At 35.6% G+C, this 11,029-nt stretch overlaps 1 protein-coding gene and 1 long non-coding RNA gene across 12 annotated transcripts in view; one reads left to right on the top strand and one right to left on the bottom strand.

The window, feature by feature from the left end:
• Positions 1-2,171: 2,171 nt before the first annotated feature.
• FRYL (FRY like transcription coactivator) overlaps positions 2,172-11,029 on the bottom strand; it is a 293,684-nt gene continuing 284,826 nt past the window's right edge. For 9 of the 11 annotated variants that reach the window (XM_082390370.1, XM_082390379.1, XM_082390377.1 and 6 more), the window contains 5 exons: positions 9,523-9,591; positions 6,749-6,766; positions 5,822-5,932; positions 4,604-4,794; positions 2,172-4,279 (listed from right to left, as the gene is read on the bottom strand). In XM_082390370.1, coding sequence (XP_082246496.1) covers positions 4,021-4,279; positions 4,604-4,794; positions 5,822-5,932; positions 6,749-6,766; positions 9,523-9,591 — 648 coding nt within the window. In that variant the 3' untranslated portion in view covers positions 2,172-4,020. The remainder of the gene's footprint in view (positions 4,280-4,603; positions 4,795-5,821; positions 5,933-6,748; positions 6,767-9,522; positions 9,592-11,029) is intronic. The other 2 variants (XM_082390373.1, XM_082390375.1) reach the window with 1 other exon arrangement.
• Positions 6,773-10,789, top strand: LOC309628107. The gene is made up of 2 exons (XR_014244168.1): positions 6,773-8,558; positions 10,477-10,789. It is a non-coding gene; the product is annotated as an uncharacterized lncRNA (long non-coding RNA).

Raw genomic sequence — 11,029 nt, 5'->3', positions numbered from 1 at the left:
CTGGGCTCTGCCCTCATAAAACTTCCAGTGTAGCGGGTAGATGGCCATTAATTCCTGCATAAAACTTATGCCATGCGCTATGTAAGACCTACTTTGGTGCCTTGTAGGAGGGAAAAAAAAGGATCTGACTTGGGGAGGTCCGGGAAGCCTTGCCTAAAAGATGACACTACAGCTGAGCTAAAGTTTGGGTGAGTTGAATTAGACAAAGAGGGGGAGAAAGAACTTTTCCAGACTAAGCTAATGTGTGCAAAGGCCCAGTGGTAGAGAAAGCCAGGAGGCCACAGGGGCAGGGATGGGGATGATGGCAGGTGCAACTGATAGGCCCAGGCTGGGAGGACTCTTTGGACCTTGCTCAGGATGACTGGTTTTCATATGTCATCAGTAAGAATCCACTGAAAGGTTTTAAAGCTGTGGTGGGGCATGGTGACAGATTCACCTTTTAAAGAAAATAATCACTCCGGCAGTACAGTGGATGCCTGTAAACCTGTAAGGAGTCTTGCAAAGATCAGATAAAATGGTGGTGGGACCAAAGAGAAATGAAGGATGAGAACTCTAGGTGTGGGTGAAGGTGATGTGTTTTGTACTAAGTGTGGGTGAAGGTGATGTGTTTTGTACTAACACTATTAACTCCTGATGTGGTTGAGGGTAGGTACAGGGATAGGAAACCGATCCGACTCACATGACGTGAAAGGGGTACATAACATTCACTCTAAGCATTTGATGAATGAATGAGGAACAATAGAAATATACCTTCAACGAGTCCCAGGACAAATTCAATGGTTATTAATACAGCTATTAAAATGCCTATTAATCATTCTTTAAGCTTAATATTGTTTGCCATTAATTTTCCTAATAGAGCAGCTAACCCTATTTTACAGCTGAGGAAAGCAAGGATCAAAATATGTGTCACTTCGAGTCAGTGGCCATTCAGACATTGAACAAAGTGGTACAAAAACTCATGATTCCTAAGAGTTATGGTGATAACATTCTAGCAATAAGGCACTGTCAAACTGTATGTATAATTGGAAATTTATAAAATGGATTTTTCTTTGAGTGAGAGATGGAGAGGCTAGAAGGAAATATCCCAGAATACTGTTCTCACTGGGTGTCAAGAGAAGTGATTCTAGTTTTGTTCATATCTCTTACATTTGCTAAAGTGACAGTGGATTACTTTGAAAATTTAAAAATAAGAATGTCATGAAGTACAATTATTATCACATTGATTCTTATTTCCTCTAGTGTAGGTTATGCTGTGGATGGGCAGTTCTCATAGACCAAAAGGAGGTGCACTCACTCTGGCTCTGGTGAGTCTGTTCCAAGAGAATGTCCGACGATTTCCTAAATTTAAGGTAGATTGTGGGGTGTACCACACCCTCCATCTTGTATCACTGAAAGTAGAAAATATTTTCTAAATTGTGTAAAAATCCTTTGGATTTTTCTTCTTTGGAGAAACCGCCAGATATCTTTTTTTTTTAGGTTTTTTTTTTTTTTTTTAATATTTTTTTATTTATTTGGCTGCACCGGGTCTTAGTTGTGGCACTCGGGATCTTTCTAGTTGCGGCATGCGAACTCTTAGTTGCGCATGTGGGATCTAGTTCCCTGACCAGGGATCAAACCCGGGCCGTCTGCATTGGGAGCGCGGAGTCTTAGTCACTGGACCGCCAGGGAGGTACCCAGATCTCTTATCTTGTGTGATTTTACAAACTTACTGTTTAAAAATGATAAATTTAGTGGGCAAAGGAAAAAGTTTGTATGAGCAAAGACTGGGCTCTGATTGGAACTAAATAAGGTGTTTAATAAATTAAGCATTTGATATATTTTGTTAATAAATGCAAACTTTGGACCCAGAGGACAAGGAGCAAAAAATTATAGGCTTTAAGGAAATCTGATTTGCAAAAGGACAATCCTAATGACTTTACATCTGCATCTTGCTTTCTGCATGTGTGTTAATCTTTATTACATTATTAATAGACTTAGTTACATATAAATAGGAGAAGGAAATTTCAACTGTTTGGAAGGTTTGGTTTGGGTAATTAGTCAGTTGAACTGAATCTGTTCTCCCCTTTTGAAGGAAAATTATTTTTAAGAACAATGAAGGCAACATTTGAAAAGTTCCTTAATTATGCACACTCTAATCATCATTCATCCTTTCTTAAAATACAACACAAACCAACAGCTACAATGCTTTTTATTTTAACAAAAAAGGAGGATATAAGGAGGGTGAGAAAAATAGGGGATGGTAAGATAGGCTGTAAAGTGTGGTGTGTCTCCAGACACCCACCCCTCTCTTCCTGCCCCGCACCCAGAAGTTATTAAATAATTTAAAGGACACCATTTACAGTACCAGAACACCATCAAAATAATTGTTTTTATCAGGGTCAAAAAATACAGTGATTATGAATGTGCTGTGACCAGTTACAGAATTTTACAGGTAACATAACTCTAGTCAGCAGTCCAGCGGCGTGCACAGGGCCCTCAGTTAATGCACTTGAGCATAATTACATTTCTGGCAGGGTCTGCACCACCAAGAAAAGGCAAAGCCAAGCATTTCATTTCTACATTCTAAACTCTGGAATCCCAGAGCCCAGTTTAAAAGAAAAGTCACAGTGGATAAGAGATGCATATAAAAAATACAAGGTGTTCCTTTCAAATCAGAGGAATTGTGGGACTACATTCATTTCTTTTACAAAATGCTATTTAAAAAAAGGACAGAGAATCCAGTTCATGTTATGCTACAGGCTTGGACAGCGAATAAGTATATTGCATGTTTTGGTAGTCAGTCTTCAGGCTTCCTTTCATCTTCCCCCATAGCCCCAGGTTCCTTTAGGGTTGAAACATGTGAGTCCTGAATTAAACATATAAAAATGCATTTGCATCTCTCTCCTTGAATTCTGCAGACTTCAGGGCCTGCAAGTCATATATTTTACCATCAATGACCACAATTTTTTCTTTAGCTTTGTACACCTCTTCTTGTATAACAGTGCATTGCACAAATGTACAAGAAAATACTGGTTTTAATCTATACAGTTTCTATAATAATTATGGAGTAAAATAAGTTAACTTTTCTAATGAGAAGAGCTGACGGGCAGCATACATCTTTATTTTACATTTTAAAGTCTCTGCAGGCATCTACTTTGGTTAGTTATCAACAATCGTAACATAAGCACTGATCAGAGAACTGAGCAGCATTCCAATAACGTTAACAGATATATTATTTCTTTTTGAAATACTGGGAAAGCCCAGTTTTAAAATATTATTAAAATGTTCTAACATTTACACACTATGAAGAGTTAGATCTAATAAAATAAAATTTTTTCAAAAATAATCTTGCAGTGCTCTTTTAGGCATGCTCTGAGACGTTATCACCAAACATCCATACCTTGAAAATATGACTATCAAATCACATATTCACACATCTCAGCTCGCACACACACACAATTCCTTATACAGACCAAAAACCAAAACACCCACGCCCTTATCCCACATGTTGGGGGAAAAAAAAAAAAAAAAAAAATCAATGGTTTTTGCAAAGAAGTCTTTCTGTGTATATCTATCCGACTGTATGTTCTTCATGTAGATGATTAAGTATCAGCTGTCGATTATGCTTGTGACTACGAGAAATCCAAGCATCTCTGCAGGTCTTCAGCTAAAATGAACCAGCCTCAATTTCAGCCTCATTTCACCTGCTTTCCAATGTCTCAGTATTAGAGGCCATTATTGCAGACATTCTTAGAATTCTTTTCTTTCTCCAGAAAGTAATATATTTGTATGCATCACTTTTAGCCCTTTTCTTTTCACGTAGGTTAAGTAATTAAAAAAATTCTTTCTTCATACAGTTATTGTGGGAGGTATTGGCAGCTGTTAAACGATTCGTTTTTTTTCCCTTCAGATCTGATTCTGATGTTCTTACTTTTTTACCCCTGGTAAAGTTTGACAGTGAACTGCAAGGGTCCATAGAAGGTGCTTGTTAATATTCTTGATCGCCTTCAGTTTAGTCTCTTCCTAAATGCCTGAAGTTTCTCAGAATCCAGTGCTCACCAAATTTCCAATTGGTTTGGCCTGTGCTAGGAGTTGGTATGATTGCACCATGCGTAGAGACTCTCTTATTTCTAGATTAAGTTCCATCAATTTGTAGTTGGCTTCTGACATGTCCAGGTCAGAGCCTATGACTGCAAAGCTTCCCGTCTGGCCCAGGGTCTGGTGATGGAAATAGATGTGTAACAGTGTCTGGACAGGGTCATCTTCACAACTGCCAAAGATATCGTTGGGCCAGAGAGATCTGAAAACACACAGTATTTTTAAGTCCTGAGACTCAAAGTAATTATTAAAGATAACAACTACTTTTAAGTTAATACCTATAAAAATAATTTCCTTTTGAATCACTGAGGATCTGTTCTAATATTTGAGCAAACATTACTGAAAGTATCACAGAATGAACAAAATCTAAAATTGGTGTCATTTCATTGGTAACTGTACAAAATAAGGTCATGTTTTCCTTTCACAAAGATATAATATTGAAACATCAAACTGAAAACCAAACCCAATCTTTATAAACTTCCAGTTAGGTATAAAGGCATCTCCTATAAATCCCTTCACAATTTACCTGAAAGCTTTGACTTGTGCTACAGCTGATATAAATTCCTTATTTTTCAAAGTTTCAATTAAAGTATGAATGGCAGTTTCTATAGTAGTTTGTGCAGCTTTGGAAATGTCAATTTCTTCATTTTCTGAGGCGGACTCGGCTTCTTTGAGGATACTTTCCAACTGGGCAAGTTCCTCTGACATGTTGAAGACCTAAAAGAAATAAATATACCTTAAAAGGATCAAATTTTATGTTCAGTAACAACAAGAGCATTTACTTGGCTGTGAAGACACATCTAATGGTGGTAGTATTTTTCTCTTAAAGATTATTTTCAACTGTTAAACTTAGTCCTTATGGGCAGTTAATATTTCAAGTTCTCTATTCAGTTGGAATAAATAATTTCAGCTGCCAAATAGTAGTCTTTAAATACTCTTGATAAAACAGGTTGTCTTAAGTGTAATAACTGTTACATTGTAATAAGTTAAAATAATTGGTTGCAACCAATGTTTATATTGGTTTTAACATGTGATATATACTTCATCTTGGATAGTAAAAATACATTTATGTTATTTTTTTTGGTAACAGTAGGCCTGGAATTTTGGGATGATCATGAAAAAAAATTTTGGCAGTAATGAGAAGTCTTTATATTTTTAAAGGGTTACTTACCCAGGGTATTTTATATAAACCAGTACGTGTTTATTTTTTTTAATAAATTTAACCATTTTAGAAAGTGAAGTGATTTCCTCAGTGATAGTTTTGGTACCAGCGGTTGACAAGGGGGAAAAAGACTAAGGTCCCTACTTTTGAATCTATCCATGACACGATTTCTAACATTCGCAGTGCTCTTGACATGTTTATTCTTGTGTGCATTACTTGAACTATAGAAATACTATGTGGACAAGATGTTAGGGGGTGTCATAATACAATTTTGTCTTTATTGAATTGACGTGCTTTACTTCATTTTTGATTACAGATGATCTGTTGCTGCTACTGCGACCTTTAAGGTCTCGGATCTTTTCAGATCGCTGGATATCTGCTGTCAGATTCACTAACAAACAGGTCCTGAAATAGCACATCATTTCAAAAACCAATAATGCTTAACTGCGGGGGGTGGTGTGGGGTGGGGGAAGATTCACTATAAGCGACTTTTCACTTCAGCGCTCCTGCAAGGAAATATGTATGTATGTATTTTAATTTCCTAGGGTCAGTTACTAATGCCTAGTACAACTGAATATTTACCTCTGCTTCATTTTTTATTGTGTTTACTTGATTGATAAGTTTACAGTAGGCTTGGAACAGAAGCAGCAATTGAAAATGCAATTTGTATAACCTTCGGCAGAGCTCCAGTTCCTAGAAAGAAATAACACTGTGTTAAATTTAGGTGTTATTTTCCATATTTGACTAGACAACATATTTCAAATAAAAATTTATAAGTAAATAATTGTTAAAAATTTGTTCTGAGCTTTATTTTTCTGCAGTAAGCACGTTAATATGGTATGAAGTTGATGAAAGACAGATGAAAGATGCTCTGAAGACTGGTATTAAAGTAAAAATGTAAAGATTATTGGTCACATAATTCATTTTTAGTGTGAAGCACATTTTCACATTAGACAAACAAACAGAATTTTTCAGCAGGCAATAAATAGAATGCTTTAAAAAGAACTCACTAGAACTTAAAACTTTAACTTCATAACGAAAAGAATTTACAAGTGCATATACTCTTGCCACACTGAGATGTAAATCTCACTGCACTTATCGACAAGTGCTTGATAAAGCAAGAAGTAAAACTCTGGATAACCTCTCACCTAAAAAGTAAGAATAGTTTGTCTTTAAAATGAGTTCCTTTTTTTAAAAAAAAGCAAATTTGTAATCTCACTGAAACAAGACAATGAAATTAACAAACGCACTTGGATTTTTAAAATTAAGAAATATAAAAGGAGACATGTTAGAGGTGTGTAAAAAGGCAGCCGCTAGTTGTACAGATTAATTATAAAACCTCATTGTCTTTGTAGGACAAACATTTCATGGATTAGGGTTATGCAGAACTGAAGCACACACTACTCTTAAAGCAGTCCATGACAAAACATTGCTAGGTCACAAATGGCAAATGAAAACCAGTTTGTCTGACATGGATAAGTAGTCTATAAATTAAGACAGGTCACTTACTGCTAGAATTTCCATTTGCTAAGCAAGAAGGTGATCGGGTCACAAAAAATACAAAGGAAGAAAAAGACCAAGAATTAGTGTAACAAATCATTTTAGCTAGGGTCACAGATGTCCCAGGCAAACTGAAGAACATTTAAAATTACACCCAAAAGAAAAATTTATGATGCTATTTCCAGAATAAAACTTTTTAGACATTTACTGTAACAATCCAGGGTGTTTTTCACTCTTTGCCAAATAACAGCTAAATTACATTTAGGCTATAGTTTATTTCTTGTGCAAAAGCTACAAAGAATAAAACTAGTGGGATATTGGGAAAGTTGGCTACTGAAAGTGGTCTTCTGTCTGGGTTTTTATAGCCTTTCCAAAGAAAAAAAAAGCCAAATGTAATAAATTTCTGTTAGTAAAGTGGAAAACTTCTGATTAGAAAATATGAAATGATTTGCTCTTCTCAGAAAAGAATTGGTTTATAATTTTATGTAACATGTATTTGCCCATGAGAAGATTCTCTCTGGCGTGGCTCATTCTGGGTTGCCTACCGTTTGCTGCCTAAGTCCTAAATTGCCATAATTAGTGCTGAATCGGAAGGTAAAATGTTGAGAGCAGTTGTGTGTTTTAAATTGCATTGCAAATGTAATTTAGTAAACCTCAGAAATTCGACCCAACTAGGTTTGAATCAAACGAGATAACGTAAAATACACAGTGGAACATCCAGTTTATGGAATATTTAAAAATTATTACATTAAAATATCTACAGCAACTTAGACCTAGTCTCATTAATGGAGGAGAATGACTTCTAATTAAAACAGCAATCGCCATAATGTAAATATTGCTTCTAAAAGTCCTTTTTGAAATCTGCTTTTCTAAATAGTTTCCTCTGAAGCACTGTTTATATAACATTTATTCCTATCAATTTAGAAGGGATTTGCTAAGCAAAGGTGAACTTCAGCTCCGCACTGCTTACCATAAATTATGTAGATGGCCATCCTGTGAATATTAGTTGAGCACAATCCAATGTCAAACATATTAGCATATCTAAATTTCTGAGGTTTTACTTCATACAGTTTTATGTGGAAACTAACAACAATTTGATCTTTTAAATATTTTTTTTCACTTCCGTTAGCATAAATAAAAACTGACTCTACACACGTATCATCCAGAGCATCTACTTTGGGATGTAATGGAAAAGAAATCACTGATAAAGTTTACGATCACCACAACTGTAGGAAATAACACAGACATAATTAATTTCATAGCTCTGAATTACTAGAAATCACGCTAAATATGTTAACACTGTACATTTAAAAATATTGCTTTTTAGTGTACTGAAATTTGCATATACAGTCTTCATTTATTTTTAATATTTATTGATTGCTTATTATGCAAAAGACTATACTGGTATACAGCAAAAGACAATACATAATGTTGTGCAAAAAGGGACCCCCGCTCGCAAGGAGCTGAATTTTTGAAAGGAGACCTAAGATACCAATGAAAGTCTTCAATGTACAGAGTTTTCAGTTTTCACTTAGTAGAAAACCTCAAGCTATATTAATTGGACATAGACTCCTGGAGATGGAACTCATTTTCTTCAGGGTAGAAGGGGTATAAGAAATCACTTAGTCTAACCACCTGATTTATATGTGAGAAAAGCAGTTTGTTACTTCCTTAAGCCATAGTGGCAAAGACAGAATTAGAACCAAAGGATCTAATTCTAGTCTGGGGTTAATTCCTTATCTTGCCTCGTTTCTTTCTTTACACAGATTATTTGACAATTTCTTTATGACAGAGCAGGATTTGGAGTCAGCTTTCCAAGGTTTGAATCTTAATCTATTTACTTACTGATTTTAGATAAATTAGCTTCTCTGAGCCTCAATTTTAATTTGCATATACTTTTTCTCATTTATTTTAAAAATATTTATTAATTGCTTATTATGTATCCTCATCTGTGTAATGGGGCTAATTACAGCATCTACTAGACAGAGCTGTAAGGACAGAGCTCATAAATGTGAAACGCTCAGCACAGTGCCTGGCAAATAGTTTACATTTATGGAGAGTTTACTGTTATTTTCTCAACATTTCAGTTTTGTAAAACTTCACATTTTTATTACAATAGTACAATAACTTTTACAGTGACTAGAAATCTATAACAATCTGATGTTGTAAAAGGTTAGAATTCTCATGTCAAATGCAAAGGGTGTTAACTGATTAATACATGTTCCCCATATGAAGTTATACTTCTATTAGAATGATTTGTAGGTCTTAATTTTATCCTCATTTAATGTATGTGTTACATATGTGCACTTTTCTCTAAGCAAATATATGACTATTATTTTCACTGAATTTTATACTAGCAAAAACCATAATTTATGCAATCAGAATTTCAGCTTCGGAAGGGCTAGTATGAATGTATATAACATTACTCAGGTTTGTTATCCTGACCAGACTATTTATCTGTAGCGTACTAATGCAGAATGAAAAAATGTTTAAAGAGGCAGATGCAACTAAAAGTCAACTTGGACTGTCCAGATATTCATCGAGCTTATCTATGGAATGTTATTAAGCTTCAGTCATAAGCTGGCCGTTCATTTTTATGAAAGTGAATTTTTCATTACTAAGCCAATATTCCATTGAACCTAACTTTTACGAAGATTGTTCTGATAACAAAAATGAAAAATGTTACAAATATTCTTTACTTCTAGGAATATCAAGGACATTTGAGCATACATATTATTTTACCTGATACAGAAATATAGCAAAACTAAGAATAAGAAACTTACTTGTGCATCTGTGTTTATCCTATACATGTCTTCTTTGGCACCAAATGTCCTCTTACAATTGTCTAACCACTGAAGAAATAAATAACAGTAAATTTTAATACAGTAATTGCACAATGCATAATGAAGTTGGTACTGTAATGGCCTGCTCATATAAAACAACAATCTTGGACTCCCCTGATGGCGCAGTGGTTAAGAATCCGCCTGCTAATGCAGGGGACACGGGTTCGAGCCCTGGTCCGGGAAGATCCCACACGCCACGGAGCAACTAAGCCCGTGCGCCACAACTACTGAGCCTGCGCTCTAGAGCCCGCGAGCCACAACTACTGTAGCCCGTGCGCCTAGACCCCGTGCTCCGCAACAAGAGAAGCCACCGCGATGAGAAGCCTGCTGGCCGCAACTAGAGAAAAGCCAGTGTGCAGCAACAAAGACCCAACACAGCCAAAAATACTAAATGAATAAATAAATATATTAAAAAAAAAAATAAAACAACAGTCTTAAAAAGTGAACTTGAATTTCTAGGACTGGTTGTAGACATAGACTTTCATCTCCATTTGAGCCGAATCATTTGTATGCAACAAACCCAAGCAGAGGATACTGTGTATGTGGCTACATGCACACGCTGGGGACGGTTTACTAATGGAAACACAATCAGCTGTCTTCTATTCCAGGGCCTTGTGGCGCTCCATCTCCGTAAAGAATATTCATTTTGTAGATTTTATTGGAAATCTTCACAACCTATACCTGACCTTTGCCTAATGTAAGATGGGGAAATGAAAGATGGGCTTCCCTTCCTGTCAATTTAATAAAGGCAACTTAGAATTAACCAGGTCCGTTTGCTTATCGGAAGTGTAATTCTCAGAAGACTTGTGTCACTTTTAATTAGTGAAACAGAAACTAAAATACATTTTAAATCTTGTTTTTGTTTCTTTTTATTTTTTCTTCCTTTTTGGACAGCAGTAAATGACGAACGTTATCTCCAATGAATATTGAATACAGAAGCCAAATGTGGATTTTCCTTTTCCAGGGGCTAGTCCTAAAGTTGGATATTTATTTAAGGTACCTTTTCCTCGGTCAGATAACAAGAAAATAATAGCACTATGGTTTAGTGGGGAAAAAACACTGGAGTCATAGACTTTCCAAGCTAAAGTGAAAGCTTAGAGCCTGCAAGTTAAGCTCCTAGGTTTCGACGGTTTGATATTATTAATATTACCAGTTCTTTTGACTTCCTAGTTCTTTTTGTGTGATAGATTAAATATAATAAAACTAATATATATATATATAGATGAAGTCATTAGGACTTTGAGAAAAACTACTAGCTACATTGTTTACTCTGAAAATATTTCAGTAGTAGACATTTGAAATTCTCAATTGTAGCTGTTAATGGTCTACGTGCAAAGAATGAAAATTAGATGTCTCGGTTGTTTCAAAACAATCTCTTTGACCTTATGTCCCTCTTATCCTGGTTCCTCAGCCTGCACGGGCCCTCAGGCTCTTTACTTGACAGCAT

This window comes from Balaenoptera borealis, assembly GCF_965194805.1.
Source record: "Balaenoptera borealis genome assembly, chromosome: 4".
Taxonomy (NCBI): domain Eukaryota; kingdom Metazoa; phylum Chordata; class Mammalia; order Artiodactyla; family Balaenopteridae; genus Balaenoptera; species Balaenoptera borealis.
Note: the sequence above shows the minus strand (reverse complement) of the source record. Positions and strands in the feature narration are given on the sequence as shown.